This window comes from Lathyrus oleraceus, chromosome 6, assembly GCF_024323335.1.
Source record: "Lathyrus oleraceus cultivar Zhongwan6 chromosome 6, CAAS_Psat_ZW6_1.0, whole genome shotgun sequence".
Classification (NCBI taxonomy): domain Eukaryota; kingdom Viridiplantae; phylum Streptophyta; class Magnoliopsida; order Fabales; family Fabaceae; genus Lathyrus; species Lathyrus oleraceus.
Window position 1 is genome coordinate 301,010,694 of NC_066584.1, and position 22,535 is coordinate 301,033,228.

The following is a 22,535-nucleotide window of genomic DNA, read 5'->3' on the forward strand; positions in this document are numbered from 1 at the left end:
AAGAGAAACTCCAATTCTCATTTTGAGATGACACCATCTTAAAATTCATATAGTTGAAGTTTATATTGTATCTACTTTAATTGAGATACATATTTTAGACAATGAACTTCATTAAGAGTTTGAAAACGCAACCCTTCAAATGCAATAGTCAACATCATTAAATGATATTGCACAAACATCCAAATCAACAACTTATTGTTACGTATTGAATCTTGAGGTTAATGTTTTATTAACATTAGATTGGGTTGTTACCATTGTTGTAACTCTTACTCAAGGAGTTTCAATTCCATACCTCTCGAGATAGTCTTTAGTAAATCTCTGGTGGTTTAGTAAATGGATCAACTACATTATAACTTGAATGTGTGTATATAAAAGTGAAATGACAAGTTGGTTGTCGGTCTAGCAAACATGAACAACTGACAGATGTGTCAGATGGATCAACTACATTACTCAAGAAGTTTCAATTCCATACCTCTCGATGAAGTTTTTTCACCTGTTGTTAGGATCGAAACAATCAGGTTGGTTGTCGGTCTAGCAAACATAAACAACTGACAGATGTGTCAGATGAATGTGAAATGTGCATTCCTGAATGACCCCTTAGAAAAATAAGTTTATGTCGCACAACCAGTTGAGTTTGTGAAACAAGGTGAAGAAAGAAAGGTGTACAGGCTGCATAAAGTCCTGTATGGACTTAAACAAGCTCCAAGAGCTTGGAGCAAGAAGATAAATGACTTTCTAAGGGAGAAGGAATTCGTGAAGTGCAAATCTGAACATGGAGTATATGTAAGAAGAAGCAAGCGTGAATTGCTTATATTATGCCTCTATGCCGATAACCTATTGATAACATGTAGTTGCAAGAAGGAGATTGAAGATTTCAAAGTTGATATCAACAAGGAATTTGAAATGTCAGATCTGGGTGACATTTTATATTTCCTTGGCATCGAATTTTATAAGAGTGGTAGAGGTTTGATGATGCATCAAAGAAAGTATGCAGGCGAAATTCTCAAGAGATTTGAGATGCAAGATTGCAACCCAACTTCGACTTCAGCTGAGTCCAGATTAAAACTGTCGAAAGATTCAGATAAAGATGATGTCGATCCAACCCAATACAGAAGACTTATTGGGTCACTTCGATACCTTTGTCACACAAGACCCGACTTAGCATACAGTGTAGGTATGGTGAGCAGATTCATGCAGAAGCCAAAGGTATCACATCTAGCAGCGACGAAGAGGATACTAAGGTATCTGAAAGGAACTCTCGACTATGACATTTTGTTTCCTGCAGCTGATGAAGGAAAAGAATGAAAATTAGTGGGATACACCGACTCAAGTTGGTGTAGTGATGTTGAGGATCAAAAATCCATAACGGGCTACGTGTTTATGCTAGGTGGTGCACCAGTTGCTTGGAGTTCGAGAAAAGAGCCAGTAGTGGCATTATCGTCGCACGAAGCAGAATACGTAGATGTTTCTCTTTGTACATGTCAAGCAACATGGATGGTGAATCTGGTCGTAGAGATAACATCGAAGAGTCATGGATCAATTACCATGAAGATCGACAGCATATCAGCTATCAATTTGGCAAAGAATCTGATAACACATGGTCGAAGCAAGCACATCGAAATGAGGTTCAATTATCTTCGAGAGCAGGTAGCAGATGGGAAGATGAATGTGGAACACTGCAGAACTGAGAATCAGATTGCAGACATCATGACGAAGGGAGTGCAGGTCGAAGTGTTCAGAAGACTATGAGCTATGATGAATGTAGATGGCTTAGATACAATGAATTAGGTGGTGTGTTGAATTGTAATTCCTTGTGTCGAAGCAGATTGATCGACAGAATAAGGAAGTTTCAAACCACCTAGTATGTTGAGTTGTGTTAGTGTCGAAGTGTTGAAACATGTTGCTTCACACAAAATTTCAACTTATGTCTATTTTAGTAGTGTTAGCTATTTTGGGTTTTTATAGTTTTGGGCTTTGACTTGAGGTCCAAGTTAACCTAAATCTATAAATAGAGGGAGTAATCCTTGTTTTTGTAATGAAGTGGATAGAGTATTCATAACATTGTATTCACAGTATTTTGCAGTTGCAAAGTGAATACGAAGTTTTCCACAATTTGTGGATAGAGAGAAACTCTGCAGAATTATATTACTCTTCTCCTTCATCATTCTTTACACTCTTTCTTTCTCCATTGTTCTTCTCTTTTCGTTGTTATTGTGTGGGTAATAACAATCTTGTTCATCAAGATTGATTGGAATTCTCCATAGATTTTGAAGGATTTCCAACAATGTTTACTTAAACAAAAACATTCGGATTCCAATCTCTTGGATTATATTTGAAGTTTGGAATCCAAATTATTTTGAAAATTGTGTGGTGCATATTCCAATTTGGACGTTATCTTTTAGACGCGTCCGAATTTCAATCTTCGAGTTTTTATAATATTTTCAATCTCCAGGGATGGTTTTTGTATTAGTGTGTCCAAATTTTAAAATCTATAATTAAAGATTATTTTTGAATTTTCCATATGATGAATGAGTAACATGTGTAACACATTGGGGTGTGATGACTAACCCTACCATATTAAATAAGATAATAGCTCTAATACCAGCAGTCTTGTGCTTTAATTGCATTCTTAACCTTTCAATCAAATAACCACCTCTAATAAAAGGAAAAGTTAAATGCATTCCTGATAACAACATAGCATTTTTAGTATCAAAGTAAGAATACCAAAACAGTGCACTCCTTTTTTATTCATGGTATGTGTTTGCTTTCGATGCATATAAGTATAATGCTCTGATTTTATATATTGACCTTAACTATCTCTCATTAGTAAACAACATGAATTTCAGACTATATACCCGTTGTAATAGAAAATGGCATACAAATTTTACTGCAATACAAAGGAATCACATGAATAAACCAATTCAAGATGAAAGTATTTAAATGCAAAGTAGATCATAAGAGGAACCTAAACTGGACACTGAAATTCGATACACCCTTACCTCAAAATACAAAATAAAGAGAGAAAAGAGTTTATGATCGTTTGTTCATAGAAGTTCTGCTACCATGTCAAGAATTAACCATGCTAAAAACTTAAGCTACTGGTGAAGAAGACACATGAATGACTATTATATCTCACAACATAATTTAATTTCAAAGCAATTGGAGACTGAAACTGAAAAGGAGTTCTGTCAACAGTGTATATCAGCATCTATATGTAATGATCTATAAACAAATATTCCTTTAAGATTAAATATGTTACACTTAAACTAAAAGTACCATTTCCAGCTCCATAGTGAGGGTTTGTATATCAATGTTACAATATTGAAATATCATAAAGAGCATAGTCCATACTTCATACACTTATGAAATCACAAAGACTCTTAGCTCGCCTCTATCTCCTCTCGTGACGCGGGTATCTGCGTCAAGATATGTAACTTCAAAATCACCACTTCCTCTATTAGATTTTGGCCTTAATGCCTCTGGAAGTTGAGGTACCTCTAACGGCGGCAACTGTGAAAAATTCCCAGTTGTTTTCACCGTGGTTTTCTCGAATATTATCTTGATCTTCGAAGATCCTGAATCATCAGAAACCACGGATAATTAAGAGTTAGTCTCAATGCTACAATTATGATATCTAGCAAACAGAAAAATCATGCAAAAGGTACTAGCATATGCAGTCGAAAGCATATAACCAACCTATGAGTTCAAATTTGTGAGCTAATGTGGCGGTTGCTTCGAGGGGTGGAAGAGGCCACGGAGCACCAAACTGAAGCTCCACTATATTGTCAAAGTCTTTGCTTAAGATGTCAATTCGTTGAAAAACCTAACAGCAAAGAAAGAACAAAATTTCATCAATTAGCATCAAACATAACTACCGGTCAAATCAAAAACCATAAATTTCTTCGAGGAAACATAGTTAAGAGCAAATTAGCACAAATATTACAACATCATTATACGATGTGAGATTAGTAGTAACAGACCTGTCCAAGAGTTATGGGAAGGAGCCTTCCTATGGGAGGTCCAGGCCGGCTCCCACCTAGAGTACGAGAGGAGAACGCGCTGCTATATATCAGTTTCCATCTTCCTTGCAATTTATCAAGGTTATCTGTGAGGTCTACCAACCCTCCAGCATCTTCGAGTTCCTTAGCCGCAGCATCTGCCTTTTGCAGGTCTTCTTCATTTGCCGCAAGACCTCTATTTAGCCCAGAAACAGCACTCTACAACATTAACAAATCAAGCATTTAAGTGACAATAATAACCGGTTTACAAATGTTTCCAAGGGATTTGAACTCTCTCCCTACAAAACATGCAAAGTGAGGAGTGTCATTCTATATAAAAGTATCATAAACCTAATATAATTTTCATAAAAGATTGCCCTCAAACTATTTGATTTTAAATTCAACAAGAAACCTATACCTATATTATGTTTTCCGCAAGCGAAGTAACCTAGAAACTATTTTCCCTGTTAACACTATGCAATAATTGATAATTACTCATACACTCAGCATGGTGATAATAGTAATAGCTAAACATGAAATTGACCACACACTCAACACCCAACAAGTGTAAAATCAACAAAATCAACAAGATCGAAAGAAAAAGAAGCTGACCAGAAGATTGAGCTTTAAGGAGGGGATAGCATCAAATGGATTAGAAGGAATTGGAATAGTTCCATCGGTAAATGGGCCACCTGCAACAGATTTAACAATAAGCGATTGTTTGATATGGTTACTACCACCCTTTGGAGTGAGATTGTTGTTGCGGGGAATAAAACTTCTGGGAAATAAACAACAAGAAGAAGAAGATGATATAGAAGTTGAAGGGTGATGAAGGAGATTGAGAGAAGCCATGAGAAATGGAGTGGATTGAAATTGTGGAAGAGACTATAGAGAAAAATGAGATTTGTGTTGGGTTATATGTGTGAGAGAGAAAGAGAAGAAAGAATGAAGTGTGTGTTCATTCACACCGCTTACGAATGAGACACGTAATGCTTCTTGCGCCTTTAACTATCTCCAACAAGAATTTTGGTCTTCATGTTTAGTCAACCTCGGTCGACATGCCTTGCTTGCATACTTTGATTTGTTTTATAACTATTACTCATTTTGTCTTAAGATTATATCTAGTTTAATATTTTACAAAATTATAATTAATATATATATATATATATTATATATATATATATATATATATATATATATATATATAATATATATATATATATATATATATATATATATATATATATATATATATATATATATATATATATAATTAATATATATATATATATATATAAGAGAATTATATGTTTTATAAAATTATTCTTATAAATGATGAGATAGGATTAAAAGTATGTGTATTTTATATAGGCGATATAGGAATTAATTTCTTTTGACTCTATGATATAATTTTTGATTTGTTATTACTAGTCTTTAATTACACAAGTTTCGCTGAGAAGTTTAAACTAGAAAAATTTATGAAAAAATCAATTTTAATTTGTAAAAAATTCATGATTTTTTATTTAAGAAACATAAATAAATGTTCAATCACTATGATTTTAAGAGTCTAAACAAGTTAATAGGTAAAATACCTTAAGTTTTGAAGTAGTCAAATGTCCAATCGACTAAAATCCAATTAATCTCAAATTCAAATACTAGACCTAAATTATAAAAATAGTTCACATATTAAGAGAAAGGTACAATTTTCGATCTCCACTTTTATTATACTCGTCTTGAATCTTTAATTGACTTAGGCGTTGGAGTGTTAACCATGCATATCCACCCCATACCATCATAAAGGAGATAAGAGATACGGTTCAAGATCATCAGTTTTCCAACAACATCAATTTTTGGTTTCTGAACGGATCAATGGCGGTTCAAGATCATCACTTCGTAAACACCATCAGACAAACTCAAAAGTTCTAGATCTGGATTCTTACGGTTTCAGATCTAATCTCCGATTTGCTAGGTCGTAACCTCTTCAGGTCACCGAATCAAGGGCATTCAGAGTCGAATTCGAGAACCATCGCACTCAATTCTGACAATTATAGTTTCACCACTGATTCTCCAAGTCTTTGGATCTCTGATTGCCTTTGGGAACTGCATAAAGAAGGAGAAGAAAGGATCCTAGATCCAAATTCAGATTCACGTCGGAACACTAACAAGTGGAAGCGGAATATTTGAAGATAACGCCAAAGATTCATGCCCCATCTTTTGATCAAATACAACCATTGTCTCCCACTGCTAATGTGATACTTGTCGCGGTGACACCAAAGAAACTACAAGTTCATAGTTAATATCATACACGATTTAAAGTTTGAGGTGTCTTTTATGGGTATCAAAGGATCTTCGACCAGTTAATGGGCCTACTCCAAGTCAGAAACATTGTTTCCCTTGACACTTGGTCTGATCATTACAAGAAAGATCGACACGGGAGAACCGAATAAGGAGTAGAAGCATTTGGGATCAAATATTGTTTCTCAAGTTAGCACAACAATTCCACCAAGGTCGGGGTCCGAACGAAGATGCTCATAAGCAACATTCTTCAAATGGAATTGCACAAATTGGATAAGCTGATTATTGAGTCTCCAAAATTGGGCTAACAAAGGCAAAGGGAAATGACTGACCATGTAATCGAAGAGAAGGCTCTCTAGATTCTAATAGCAAGGAGACCCGATGAACATAGTCATAAACTCCTGAACAACATCGTTGTCCCAATGGAAAGACTAAAAGAGGAGGCCTATCCATCTTTCCCCCGCATAGGCCAAGAAGGAGAGCCCCCGAGGAAAGTCGCTAATGCCCGACCACCATACTGGGATTAGGAGAAGCTGACCATCAAACCAGATCAATCAGAGATAAGTCATCAGCTACCTATAAGCTACTTTAGACATGTATCCAATATGGAAGAAGTTGGGGAATCTCGACCCCAGTGATCCAAAAGTGCCTCACCAAAACATTGGACAGAGCAACTTGACGAGTCTAAAGTTTCAATGGATGATGCCAAGCTAATGTAAGTATAAAGTGTGCAACCTAAGAGGGGGTGAATTATGTTAGACTGATTTTTCTCATTTTTAAGAGATGGTTCGTATTTCTTATTTTTCCAGAAATATTTCTATGGACTCATGAAGAAAAGTTCTGAAATATAAATGCAAAAATATAAAGAGCACAAGGATATATCTTAGTTTCATTTTCCAATCAAGGGTACAACTAGTCCCCTCACACCCCGTGAGAGATTTTTACTATTGTTTGATCTTCGTGCAAATCTCACACCATGACTTCTCCTACGACCTTCTAACAACAACAAAGAAACACACCACTTCCTTGTTTTCACCAAAACACCAACAACTATGATGGACTTTGAATCATCCCAATTCAAAAGACCACTTTCAATAATCACCAACACTATGATGATTATCACATAAACATGAAAGCACACAATTTTTTGTTTATAATACTTAGAAACCAGACCTTTTTATATTACAAACAACGATTCTCACCACAGGCTTGGTGATCAAGTTACAAAAAATGATACTTTTGAATAAAAAATACTTTTTGGACAATTTTCAAGAATAAATGATTCTTCTTCTCTTTCTCTCTCTCTCTCTCTCTATATATATATATATATATATATATGTGTGTGTGTGTGTGTGTGTGTGTGTGTGTGTGTGTGTGTGTGTGTGTTTCGGCAAAAGTTGTGCATGATGTAGTCAAAGTCTTTTCAAGAATGCAGGAGTCGAAGATATGCGTATTGTAGTTGAAGCATGTTCTAGCATCCAATTGTATAAGTTAGTTTGTTGTTTAAGTTAGCTTAATGCTTAAGTTAGCTTAATGTTTAAGTTAGCTTGTAGTATATAAATAGGATGCTCTCTCAGGTTCTTGAGAGAGGGTTAATGTTGGTTATTATTATTCACTTGCAACCTTTTTCCCTAATTGGAAAAGTGAATAGAAAAATGGTTTTAACCAATTCTTGTTCTTCTTTTTCCATATTCTCCTTCTTTCGTAAAACTAAATGGGTTTCTTGTGTTTATTAAAGAAACTGAATCTTTCTCATAGTTTTTACTCGTTCCTGGTGCTAAGTTTGTCACAACAAACTAGTGCAGTGAGCATGGAAAGATGTCATCAATGAAGCATGAGAGTGAGAAATCTACCGATGTGAATGATTTCAGTTTTTGGCGCTTGAAGATGCAAGTCCTATTGGTTCACCAGGGTTTGTTAGAAGCGTTGAAAGGATCATAGAAGATGAATGTTTCCCTAACAGAGAAGGAGAAGAAGATGATGATCGATAAAGCCCACAATATCATTATATTGAGCCTTGGTGATAAGGTTCTCTGGTAGGTCTCGAAGGAGAACACAACAACAGGTGTGTGGAGCAAACTCAAAGGGTTGTACATGACTAAATCCTTAGTAAATAGTCTATACCCGAACCAGACTCTATATTTATCCAAGATGAGTGAAGATAGAGTCTTGACAGAGCAGTTGGATACGTTCAACAAGCTGATTCTTGATCTGGAGAATATCAAGGTTAGTATCGATGATGAAGATCAAGCGTTGTTATTGTCGTGTTTTTTAACTAAGTCTTATGCTCACTTTAAAGAAACTCTCATGTATGAAAGAGATTCCCTGAACTTTGAAGAAATCCAATCAACCTTGTACTATAAGGATTTGAACGAACATAAGGAGCACAAGGCATCGTTTGTTAGTGAAGGTTTTCTAGTTAAAGGGAAATTCTTAATAAAGATGGTACGTTTAAAAAGAAGAAAGGTAAAGTCATCAGAAGTTTGAGACATTTCTATAAAGGTTTGCAATAGTTTAGAATGACAATGATTCATGAAAAGATATAATTTTGTACTTTCTACAAGATTTGTTAAACTAGTTAAACGGATACCTGATTTAAAAGTGCCGAACAATTTTCAAATTTCAAACAACAATGAAAATAAGCTAATTATGGTGGTTTTTAACTACCATAATTTACCAAAAGCAGAATAAATTCAAATTTAAATACTTGTTCAAAAATATGTGAATTACGACGGTTTCCAACTGCCACAAGTTATGAAAACAGAATAAATTCAAATTTAACTGGTATAATGAATAGTGCAATCGATTGGATGAATAATGCAATCGATTGAATTCAAGTAAAACTTGATTTTTTTTTCTTTTTAAAACACTTGGCATGAAATGTCTTGATGCATGAATGCTTGGGAAAACTTTAGTGAATAAGAGATGAAGATTTTTAAGCACTTAAAACTTTATATAGAATGAATTGACATTGAATACCTTATTTTATTTCATGATCAATTCCTTTTAATTTCCATAATATCAGATGCTTATGAATTCTTGATTCTAAACTTTTTCTTATTTGATATTTCTTCTTTGATAAGATTTTGTCTTCATCAAAATTAAACTAAGATAGATGATGAATATATTTTTCACAATCTCCCCTTTCTGATGGTAACAAAATATATTGATAGGGAGTTTTTGTTTTACACTTGATGATCCTTTTATTTTGTATATCTCCCCCTTTATTTTGCAATTCATATTTTGTCTTTGGTTTCCTAAAAATTAACAAAAAGAATCATCTCTTCTCCCCTCTTTTTGACTTATAAAAAAGAAAAAAAGTAAAATCCAAAGTAAAGTAATATAGGAAAAATATACACCATATATTAAAGTACTTATCTTCTTCAAAATGATTTAATACCATTGTTGATATCAATATTGATGCTCTTTGAAGATGTCAATCTTTTCAAATCATCTTCAATCAAAAGAAACTATAATCTTATCATATCATTTGGTCTTTTTGTATCTTGAAAAACCAATCTTAATTTGATAATATTTGCATATTATCTTCAAGTATCTACAAAATATAATTAAAAGTTCTTTCTAGATACCCAATATTCTTTGCGTCCTCTTGGATTAGTTCCTTTCCTTACCCACATATACTCACCATTAAGAACACCAAAGTTTCTTATGTAGAAAGCATTAGTAGTATGGCCTTTTGTATTGTAATAAAAACATATAGAATACTTAAAAGACTTATTTCTTTTAGAATGATATAAATTGTTTTCATATAAGTCCTTTTTGGTTGACAATTACCTTACACCTTGTTGGTTTGAAAGTTGTTGTGAGCATTGCTATATTTTACAAAAATGATCTTACTTGAATTCGATTTATCAAATTTGGAACATCCAAGACCACTTTTAACATTTGTATATCTTTGATTTCTTAGAACATTTTCTAAACCAATTTGGAATTTTTCGTAATTGCATGTAACTTGATTTAGATGAATAATTTTATATTCAAGAGATACACATTTATCACATGTTGATGGACTAACATGAATGTCAACTTTTGCTTTAATTTTATCTAACTCTTCTTGCATGTCATTAGATTTACTTTCTAGAGATGAAACCATTTTTTTTGCTTAGAAAATAATCTAGAAAACTTTAAACATTCATCATGCAAGTCAGTAAAAGCATCATGTAATTCCATATAATAGAGTTCATCATTACTAACCTCATCATCCTCATCATCATCAGAGTGATGTGAAACCATGAAAGATAAATGTGCATGTTCTTCATTTTTGGAACTTGTACTTGCATCATTTTCTTCCCAAGCAATATATGCCCTTATTGACTTTGTATCCTTCTTGTTGTCCAATTCCAAGATTTCCCATATTTCTTTTGTTGTTTTGCAATTAGACACCCGAAAGAGACCGTCCACCCCTAAAGCGGATGCAATCAAGTTTTTTGTCTTCTTATCATGTAGAATTTTTTTGTTGCTTTCTGCATTTCATTATTATTTTGGTTTTGGTTGACTTGTACCATTAATAATTATAATAGGAATGAAAGGACCATTTGTTACAGCATTCCATACTTCTACACCTTATGCTTCTAAAAATACTTGCAAATGAATTTTCGATAAATCATTGTATTCACCAACAACACATGGTGGTTTGTTGATGCTACAACCATCTACTAAGAACGGTTTTGCGATAGCCACATATACCTAGATCAAGGAGAAAGTTACTTTAACATGCTCCGATGCCAATTGTCAATATAGAGTGCAACCTAAGAGGGGGCGGGTAAATTAGGTTTGATGAGTTTTTCTCGCTCCTAAGTGATGATTCTTTCCTTTTTATTTTTCTGAAATTATGATGAAGAACTTAGAACAAAACTGCTGAAAAATAAAGGTGTAGAAAAGTAAATGAACATAATAGATTTATCCTAGCTCCCATTTCCAACTTAAGAGTACATCTAGTCCCTTCACATCATAAGTTTGATGTTTATGTTAAAAGATTATAAGAGAGGTCTTAGTGCGAAGTTTGTACAATGATTAATGAAAAGACACAATTCTCCATTATGTACATGATTTTTTAAATAAGTTAAACAGATACTTGATTTTAAAAATGCATAACAGTTTTCAAATTTCAAATAGAAATAAAGATAAGCAAATTGTGGCAATTTTTAACTGCTATAATGTACCAAAAATCGAATAAATTCAAATTTAAATATTGGTTCAAAAATAGGTGAATTACAGAGGTTTCCCACTGCCACAATTGATGAGAAACAAAATAAATTTGAATATAACTAGAAGAATGAATAGTGCAATCGACTGCATAGATAGTGCAATCGATTCAACTCAAGTAAAACTTAAACTTTTTTTTCTTTTTAAAAGAATTGACATGAAATATCATGATGCATGAATGTTTGAGAAAACTTTGGTGAGGAAGAGATTAAGATTTTGTGCACCTAAATCTTTATCTATAATGAATTGACATTGAATACCTTCTTTCATGATAAATTCCTTTTGATTTCCATAATATCCAAAGCTTATGCATTCTTGATTCCAAAAAATTTCTTCTTTGATATTTCTTCTTTGATAAGATTTTGTTTTCATCAAAATTAAACTATGATAGATGATGAACATCTTCTTCACAAATGCCAACCCCAATCCTATCATAATCCAGATTATTTCTTTCAATCTCTCTTTAAAAAGCATCTATATCAACTTGAGATGCATCCGATTCGTTTCTAAGATAATCATGAATTTGATCTCTATTATATTGTATCATTCATCCTCTCACCTAAGAAGTTCTCGAGAATATTTCATCATTGTTGACAGGTTTTGCATTACGTGGTATTCCCTTATTATGTCTATGTTAATCTCATTCGGGGGATTTTCTAACACATGTCATCCTCTATTATCAAGTTCTTGTACAAAATTTGAGAATTATCTCGGGTTTTCCAGGTGCACTCTTCTTTAAGTGACCATTTGTCTATTCCTTAACTAGTGATAAATATCCCCATGATCAGGGATTTTGACACGATTGTGGTCATATGTTTCTTTTGAAGACTCTATCCCTCATCGCGTCTTCCTCCAAATGGTGGATTTCTCAGGAGCCATCTGAAAAAGTCATTGAATAACATATATTTTCACAATTGTGTGGGATAGTTCAATGATAGCCATTGTAACACCTTTCAAAAAAAAGTTTTGCACTATTTGTAACATGCTGACTTTTTCATGTTACAAAGTTTTGCACTATTTGTAACACGTTGATTATTTTTTCTACCCATTATAACATGCAAATAGTGCAAAACTTTGTTTTGAAGGGTGTGTCAAATGTCCAAATCCCTTCAATAACTGTTTATCCTTTAATTTCTTGCTAAGAGGGGTTTAGTTGGCTAGAAGAGAAACTGCATACATCTTTTTGAACCAGGCTCGCCAAGCGATCTTGGCACATGCCAAAGTGTGTTTAGTGACATGCCTTGCGTTTTTTGCTAAAATTTTGGCTAAAAGTGTGATTTTTGAAAGAAATTTAAAAGACTAACTAAGAAAAACTGAAAAAAAAAATAGTTAGGTTGCCTCCCAATAAACACTTGTTTAACATCAGTAACTTGGAGGTGTTCATTGTCACGTATACCTATTTACTTAAAATATACCTCACGATCTTTGATTCTGGCCTTCACTTGTCATTTATCAATGTCCACGAACATCCTTGCAGTCTTCATGAATGGTCGTCCCAGAATGAGAGATATCTTTGGGTATGCTTCAATGTCTAGTACCATGAAATCTACATGAAATGAGAACTTATTAATCTTGATAAGTACATCTTTAATAGTTACCATTTATTTCCTGTAAGTTTTATCTTTCATCTACGATGTTGTTACAATCGGCTCTATTTTGAGGTCACTAATTATGTGTACCACCGAAAATGGTATTATGTTTACACTTGCACTCAAGTCAATAAGCACATTTCCAATACCACCTATAGAGACAAGTAATATGACTATTCCATGATATGCTTCATTTTGGGGTAAAGTTTGATGGGTAACTTCACAACTTTCTTCTTACAATTCTTCTTCCTTTGGTCCTTATGTTTCTTCTTTCTTAGTACATTTTTGTCAACTCTGGTACTCAACTTTCTCTCATGGCTCTCATATAAGATCAACTTTCTTAATTCAACAATGTCTAGAACACAAACATGTTTGTTGCATCCCAAGATGTTGTCTAGTCCTACTTTGAACTCAAGTGCCTTATTAGTGTCAATCAACTTCCTCCTTTCTACAAGTACTTTATTAGTCTCAATATGACCTTATCCACTATCATTGTCGATTGTGATTCTTCCACAATACATTTACTTGTATAGGAATCCATATTCAAATATAAGTCAAAAAATTTCTCCAACAATCCCAATCCTTTAATTTCTATAACTAAGATATGAGCTCATTCTTTAGTCACTACATCTTCCTTCCTAGGATGGTATTTTAGGGTGAAATTATAGTTTTTGATAAACTCCATTTATCTACTATGTCTGGTACTAAGCTCCTTTTGATCAAACAAGTATTTAAAGATTTTATGATCACTTAATAACTCAAAACTAAAGATAATGCCTACAATTTTTCAATGCACAAATAATTGTCGAAAGCTCTATAGTTAATGTGTGGATATTTCTTCTCATGTGTCATAGTAAACTTTATAAGGATCTTTGAGTTGTGGAAATCTAACACCAGAGATGTGTTCAACTTTTACTTCGTCGATTGGAAACTCTTGTCATACTCTTCTCCCCATGCAAAATTCATATTCTTCCGTGTAAGTTGCGACAACGGAGCTATGATCTTGGAAAATCCTTCAATTAACCTTTTGTAGTAGCCAACCAAAAATCCATAAAATGTGTGATTTCATTTGTCGTCTTTGGTCTTTCCTCTATTGCCACATCAGCTACATTAGTTGGGTCAACTGCTAAGAAAAATTCAGATTTTCCCAAGTTGGTATACAATTGTTTGTCTTGAAATTCTCACAAAACTTGGTGTAAATGTTCCTAATGCTCTTACATACTCTTATAGTATATTAATATATCATCAATAAAGATATCCACAACTTGTCAAAGAATGGATGAAATATACAATTCATATGGGTCATTAAAATTGGTGGTGCATTGGTTAGTCAGAAAGGAATCACCAAGTACTCATAATGTCCATAGCGTGTTCTAAATACTGCCTTGAGTATGTTTCCCATAGTCAGTCATAGCGTGTTCTAAATACATGAGAGTCACCATAACATCCATGGTCTAAACTATTTCTATCATGTTAACCTCTATCATGTTAACTCCATTCTCGAGGGTGGCAATAGCAACTCTTAGGAGTGAGATTTTTCAGTTTCTTTATTAGAAGTGCATCAGAAGGACTACTTATAAATCAAATTTCTACATAGGTCGATTCCACAACCTCCAGGAAGATAAAGCAAAATTTTATAATCTAGATCATTGACATGATTATGTTAAAATATTTAAAAACTTTAGTATAATATTTAGTCATTGGACTTTTTCTTATTATTTTATCTAAATATATTAATCATGTGCAAAACACACGAGGTCTAGTTCCAACTCAAATAAACTAACCCAACTTCTATTTACCCCTTTGCTTATTATCCTAAGTTAATTGAAATAAACTTATAAAATCAAATAAACAAACTAACACTATACACAAAATAATTTAAGTAATCGTACTTTATAATTATAAATAACAACTCGAATTTTATTACATTAGAAAATGTATGGTGTTTACAAACTTCATCCACATTACTTTTAGAAAACTATGAAAACGAAAGATACAAGGATCGACCCATTTATGAAGATACATATAATATACGGCTGAAATGGAAGATGAGAAGTTCCCTCAATTTCAGAATTCATAAAAATAGATGAATGAAATGAAGGGAAATAAATTTTGCCAAAATAGGACTTCAGAAATAAATCATACTCTTAAAAGATATAAGGATTAGAATTAAAAATATATTACTTTCCCGATTTTGGATTGGAAAGATAAATATAAAAAAAATTATGCATGAATTTTTTTCCAAAAGTTAGCAAATCCACTAAAATATTCCTGCAAATTGAAAAGTGGGATAAGGATCGACACTTGATGTAAACACATTCAAAGTAAAGACATTAGATATACTCAAATTACAATAACAACACATGATATTATTTAAAACATTACAATTCTAAGATTATTTCACCAAACATTCATATTAATAAAATATAACAATTAAAGAGACATTAAGTCATTCAATTCATACACATGTCCACGCATTACTTTGGGAGAAATGTGAATCCCACAAGTTTGTATATCTTATAAAGTATTCCCAAAAGTAATTAGGCTGGAAAACAAAAGATTAGACGATACAATTCTAGTTGTTCCGTGTTTTATTTAAATAATATTTATGTGATATGATAAAAATTAAAATTTTGGTCTTTTACTACGTATGATTTACGAGTTTTTTTGGGTGAAATTGTTTGACAAAAATGAAATAAAAGACAACAATAAAAATCTTTAACTAATTAACTATTTTCTTGAACAACCTACTAATTAACTACTCGTTAAACTTGTTATATTAAATATTTTAGTTGAAATGTAATCTAAAACTAAAAAAGATACTTGCTAAACCTATAAATAGTTTGGTAAAATGATTTTTTCAAATAATTTGTATGGCCAGAAACTCAATAAATTTTTAACAATTTTTTTCGGTTGAAACTATATATACCTTCAAATAAAAAAAACACCTCAAACACATTCAATTATGATTCAACATATACGTTGGGTTAATAAAATAGCATCTCTATTTTTGAAATATTTTTCAAAACTATGACAACGTTATAGATTTCTAATATAAATATAAGTGACATGCAAGACCACCACATATTCACAAAGTTACATTTAATCTATCTTTATTTTAAAAATTTGTTGGAAGTTCATCAAAGAGAAAATCTCCATTATGATTTTTCATGAGGTACATTTCTTTCAAATTAATTTTCTTAACTTTTAAGGACTTATTCTAATATTTATATATCAATTTACATAAAATAATAAAATTACAAGCACTATTTTTAATTAATCACGTAGCAATAATAATTCACGTGCAGGTAAACATGAGGATGATCTCTAAAGCAATTATTTTTTCATTATTAATACTGATGATCCTACCAAGCATTTCTTGCTCCCAACAACAAATGTCTCGAAAAATTATCCACTCTGCAAAATATGTGTCTGAAAAGTTTGAAGTAGGACCCGGAGAAATTGCGAATAAAGCATTGGTTGATATTGAGTTTCCAAAGGGCCATATAGGAGTCAAAAGCTTTGATGTTGATTTAATTGATGAACAAGGGAATTCTGTTCCATTGTATGAAACATACTTTCATCATTGGTTTGCTGTAAAATATATTGTAGCTAAGGGAAAGAATATGTCAGATGACCCTAATGATCATACCGGGGGTCCCATTTACAAAAGAAATGATGGAACATGCAACGGAGGTATTCTTCCACTTTACTGGGGTTTAGGAAGTGAATCGCGAGGAACAGTTTCAAATCTTCCACATCCCTTTGCAGTTGAACTAGGTAACCCTGCGAATATTACAGAAGGATGGGAAGAGAGATGGTTATTTAGTCTCATGGTTATTGATACGCGTGGTACAAAAGATAGAAAAAGTTGCACTGAATGTAGGTGTGACCAATTCAATCTTCCAGAGAATTTTTATAATGTGACGCCTGACATACATGGAAAACCATTGTCCCCCGAGTATAAAGGAGGAGTCTTTTGTTGTCAAAATGGATTTCAATGCAAATTGGAAGAGGGTTTTCAAGCACCAAGGAGAAAGCTTGCTCTAAGATACAAAATAACATGGGTGGATTGGGACCAAGATCATATTCCTGTTAGATTTTATGTACTTGATTCTACTGATCGAGTCGGAACAAATGGTTCTGAAACAATCCATGATTGTCTGGTAAACAAGTTGCTTAAATTATATTTTTCAATTTCTTGATCAATTAAATTAAATAAAGATAAAGATATAATTCAAAAGATTGATATATGTATCTTAGAAGAGGGTTCGTGGAAACTCTAGTTACTAACATAACATTTACTAACAATTTACATTTCCATGTAAAAGTAAAATAAAAAAATTTCTAAAACCTTATAATAACATATATTTTTAATCAATTTGCACGTTATAAATAATTGATTGATAAATATATTTTGTAATTTTTACAGGCAGAATATACTATTCCAGAAAACAATATTAGTGACCCTTTTCATGTTCAAAAAGCAAGCATCCCTATAGAAAAAGGTGGTTATCTTATTTATGGCACTGCTCATATGCATACAGGTGTTGTTAATGCAACACTATACGGACAGGTAGGTAGAGTTTATTTTTAATTTGACAAATTTTGTTGAACATGATTATATTTGATTAATTTAGTTTTTAATTGGTGATAAATATACTTGGTTCTATATATCGTTAAATTAATTGTGTAATAATGTATTTTTTAATCTTTAATATTTATTAACTTACATTTTTTTTGGATCCATTTATTAGGATGGAAGAACATTGTGCACATCAACACCAAGATACGGAACTGGAACGAAAGCGGGAAATGAGAAAGGTTATGTTATTGAAATGTCTGTATGTTATCCTAAAGAAGGTTCGATCAAGATTAAGGATGGTGAAATTGTGACTGTAGAATCTAGATATAAAAATGAATTTATCACTGGAGCTATGGGACATATGTATTTCTATTTGGCTGATCGATTACCTCACACAACATAGACATCAAACTCTTATGATTTTTACTTATTTTATGTAGAGTTTCATTCTTATATACATGATATTTACCATTTCTCGTTGATAATGACAAGTACCACATTCAATATTTTTTTATTTCTAAGCAATTTGTATTGATAAGTGTATAATGAATATTTTGACCATTATATTTTTAAATTTATATTTCAAATTAAGATTTGGTGAATTAATTATTAGAGGTCTCATCAACTCAACATACTAAAATCACAAAAATGTTAAGATGAGATGATATCAGTGTCTTTAAAATTAAATAGTAACCTCCCATTTAAATTTGAGTATTGAAACAAAAACATATCAATATCTATATAGTTATACCGACTCAATAGATTAGTATTTGCAATTAGGTGCGGTAGTTACTAGTTAGAAAAATACTAAATTATAAAAAATTTATGTTGCCAAATCTCTCTCTCTCTCTCTCTCTTCTCTCTCTCCTCTCTCTCTCTCTTCTCTCTCTCTCTCTCTCTCCTCTCTCTCTCTCTCTCTCTCTTCTCTCTCTCTCTCTCTCTCTCTCTCTCTCTCTCTCTCTCTCTCTCTCTCATTTATAGGTGAAATGGAAGATAAGATTGTAGATGGAAATTGAACTAATACCGTGGGTACTCATAATAAGTACTCACAAAGGACAAGATCAAATTGATCCCGCAAAATAGGTAGTGTTAGAAATAATTATATATGCATTGATCATGTAACAAAATTTGGAACTAATAAAGTATTATATTTTATTATCATATTTATTGTTTAGTTTAAAAGTTAAATTTGATAAGTCTTTGATTAAAATTATAGACTTGTTATCATGATAAAGATTATAATAATGAGAACAAGTCTTTTTTTTAAATCTAAACTGTTCTTGATCGTAGAATTATCATGAATACGACATCAATAACTAAAATAGATCAATATATATGTGATGATCTTTATTGGATAAATATCAATAGCTCTCATTTATTAATTTGCATATATAGATAATGCATGTGTTGATATGATCTTTTACTAATTTTCTAATGGGTAATATTACTTTAATCTGTCAATAGGATATTCTCAAAAAGAAATATAATAATTTTCACATGAGATTATCATAGTAAATTAACAAACTATTTATTGTATTTTGATTGTAGACACTTCCATGAAACAACAACTATACTAATCTCCATCAAAACAAACACTCTCCAACCATCCATCCCTCCATTAACACCACCGTGCAATACTCCATCCTCTCCCTCCTTCATCGATAACTCACCTACCATACACAAAGCATCACCACCGCGATTTCTGGATCCGGCCATCAGCTTCGATTTGCCGTCGTTACTCTTTCCAACATCAACAAACTCACCATAAAACCATTGCAACTTTCTTCACACCTTCAACACCCTCGTACTTTAACAACCACCAAAAATCACCATTTAAACCTCCAACAACAACCTTGTTCAAACCCCTCACAAACTTGCAATTGTCGAAACTTTTTTCTAGTCATCACGCACGACCGTTAAACACCACACGCGACTCACTTTGCCGTCAACATACAACAATAGTAAATCCGCCGAAACCATCCCACACGACCTCCCCTCTCTTTTCACGAACGCACAATCGCCACCTTCCATCTCAGCCTCCATTATACACTACCACCAACTTTTGAGAACCTTACCACTCTCCTCACCGTGTAACTTTTCTTTTCTATCGCTATTTCTTCTAAGCTTTTCATTAAATAGCATATTTATTTTGTTTAAAGGATTATTTTAGTTGGATGCATATTATATTTGCTTTTATATATATTATTTTTTCTATTTAGTTTTTGATATATACTGTTTTATATATATTGGTATACCTATTGCTTGATTTATATATAGGTTCTTTTAGTTTTATTTCAAATTTGGTATATACATATTATTTGTTTTTATATATAGGTTTTTGATATATTAGTTGTATCGCAATTTTTATATATACATATTGTTACATATATTGCTAGTGTGGTTTTATTTATCCGAGCTTCATATGTATTTTTGTAATGTTGAAATGGTATTTTAAATACAAATTTATGTTCATGTGTTTTGATTTTACTCTCTAATTGTGATTTTGGAGTCAAAATTTAATTTAGCTTTCAAAAATCATTTGGATGCATAAACTTTGTTGATCGGTTTTTATAGACTGATTTATACATGAATTTACTTTAATTTAGTTTAACATAATGCTAAATTCAATTTGTTTTAGATTTCGGTCGGTTTCCAATCCCTTGACTTTCTCTTGGGTCTTCTTACTATGAGATCTTTTATTTACATATATTGTTTAATGGTCTTGTATCTTAATCACCTCTATTTGGATTACTTTATTATCTTAGTTAACTTTTAACTCAAGATTAAAATCAATCGCTTTCAAAAACAACAAAATAATAAGCACTTGATCCAACATCGAGTAATTTTCTCAAATCAAATTATTTCCACTATCCCAACTTCTCAATTATTTTCAATAAGCAAAACCCTTGGCCAAACGTCAAGTGAGCTTTTCAAAACCTTGGCCCAATGCCAGATGATTCTTTCTCAAACCCGATTAAAATCGATTTGATGCAATTCAAACCTTTTCTCATAACATTAAAAATCTTTTCTGAACAAACACAAAAGAAGAGGATCCTTGGAGTCTCGTATCCTTGAGTCCTCGACTGATCAATCCCGAGGACATGTTTCGGGATAGCCATTGGTTCATCCTTTCGCTTCTAAAACACTTGACATAAACTTGGACAAAAAGTGGTGGACCGTTATAGTCTAGCACTTTGGTAGAACCTTTGAACAATTAACTTCGAGGCACATGTCTCATTCTTGCTGAACGTTTGTTGTCTATCAAACGTATTTCGTAAATACTTTGAATGAAAAAAGGATCGTTGGAATCTAGCATTCTAGTAATACCTCGAATAATTGGTCCCGAGGCTCACGTCTCGTTCTCATCAAACATTCATCATTCACTTAAAAATACTTAACACATCCAACTCTTTTTTCTCGCCCCCGTGCAATCAACAATTATTTTTTTCAAAAGAACATTGTTTAATCATTTCTAATGTGTATACAAACTAGCGCTTAAGTCTCCCCCACGAGCATGCAAGCCAACGTTTAACTGTTAGAATGCGACATAAACATCCGTTCATTAAAATCAATCAACCAACACTCATTTTCTACCAAGAACTATGTAGCTTTGTGTTTTCCATCGCACTTGGAGATACGTAGAATCAAGACTCACGTCTCGTCAATAAACTTGAGACTCACTCCATACTAAAATCTCTCAAGTTTAGTGATAATACAGATGAACCCCCTTATACAAGGAAACATAAAGTTTAAGGTTGACTTCCAACCAATCAACAAACTATGGAGTAAAGCAGTGAGTCTTCCTTCCAAATGGAGGATTGAAGAAGTTAGTCTCCTTTCAACGAGAATCTTGGAGCGGGTAGTCTTCAAGCTTCTAAACAAACTTTGGGAGTTTTTAACGCCAAGCTTAGGTTACAAACCTTAAACCTTGGCTTTACGATATGCTAACCAATAACCTGGGAGATTTTAATATCGGGATAATCTCGAACCTTATCAAGCTTTTAATATCGAGCTAAGCTTTAACCTTAAACCTTGGTTTTACCATAGCCTAACCAAGAATCTATGAAAGTTTTTATCACAGGATGAGCCTTCGAACCTAAACAAGGGTTTGATCACACAATCCCCAAACCAAAGGTTTTGACGGGTTTAGCTTCTAACCTAAATAATCCCTAATATGATAAAATGTTCAACCAAGGTATAAGTAAAAGTTCCTTGGTGAACTTATAAATCTACCCTTATAGAATTACAACTTATACTCACTCACAAAAGAAATTTCTCGAAAAAGAACTTCGACTAAAATATTATTGAGAGAAATTAAAAGAAAATTTTAGAGAGAGAATGAGAAGTATAAAACATGGTTCTGGATTATTTGAAATGGGGTAAGGGACCTCTATTTTTAGGCTAGAGGTTGACTCAAAAAGGAAATTATTCTTAATGCATTTTAAGACTTGGTATTCGATTAGCATATATTGTCAATCGATTAGACACCCTAAAAGAATCGATTATTAAGTTCCAAAAAGGAAGGAAAATATATATAGTTGTTGTACATCATTAAGATGTTGTCCTAATCGTTTATGGCACATTTTTAACTCCCCAGTCGATTGGGATAAGGTTCCAATCGATTGGCTAAGACAAATATTTGTCCAGAGCTTTTCAGATAAGTTTGAAAAGATGTTTTTATATGTGTGTGATTTAGCCATGCACTTTTACAAGAACACATTTATGCCTTACAAAGTGTTCACTCAAACTAATCAAGGTAAGACTTTCTTGTACTTCAAGACTTTGTCGGATGCTTTCTTCCTTGTAGACACTTGCTTGAGTGCACTTGATATGAGGCTTGAG

The 22,535-nt window shown here is 32.6% G+C and overlaps 2 protein-coding genes across 2 annotated transcripts; one reads left to right on the forward strand and one right to left on the reverse strand.

Annotated features, from left to right (window-relative positions):
* Positions 1 to 3,218: 3,218 nt before the first annotated feature.
* LOC127092149 (plastid-lipid-associated protein 6, chloroplastic) lies at positions 3,219 to 5,053 on the reverse strand. Its single transcript, XM_051030965.1, has 4 exons — positions 4,611 to 5,053; positions 3,981 to 4,217; positions 3,697 to 3,823; positions 3,219 to 3,575 (listed from the first exon to the last, which is right to left on the reverse strand). Exons 1-4 carry the CDS (start codon positions 4,848 to 4,850, stop codon positions 3,361 to 3,363), a joined length of 819 nt encoding a protein of 272 aa, XP_050886922.1. The 5' UTR covers positions 4,851 to 5,053; the 3' UTR covers positions 3,219 to 3,360.
* An 11,369-nt stretch (positions 5,054 to 16,422) lies between these two features.
* LOC127098456 (uncharacterized) lies at positions 16,423 to 18,096 on the forward strand. The gene is made up of 3 exons (XM_051037060.1): positions 16,423 to 17,274; positions 17,541 to 17,684; positions 17,866 to 18,096. The coding sequence occupies exons 1-3, from the start codon at positions 16,423 to 16,425 to the stop codon at positions 18,094 to 18,096; spliced, it is 1,227 nt and encodes a 408-aa protein (XP_050893017.1).
* Positions 18,097 to 22,535: the final 4,439 nt, after the last annotated feature.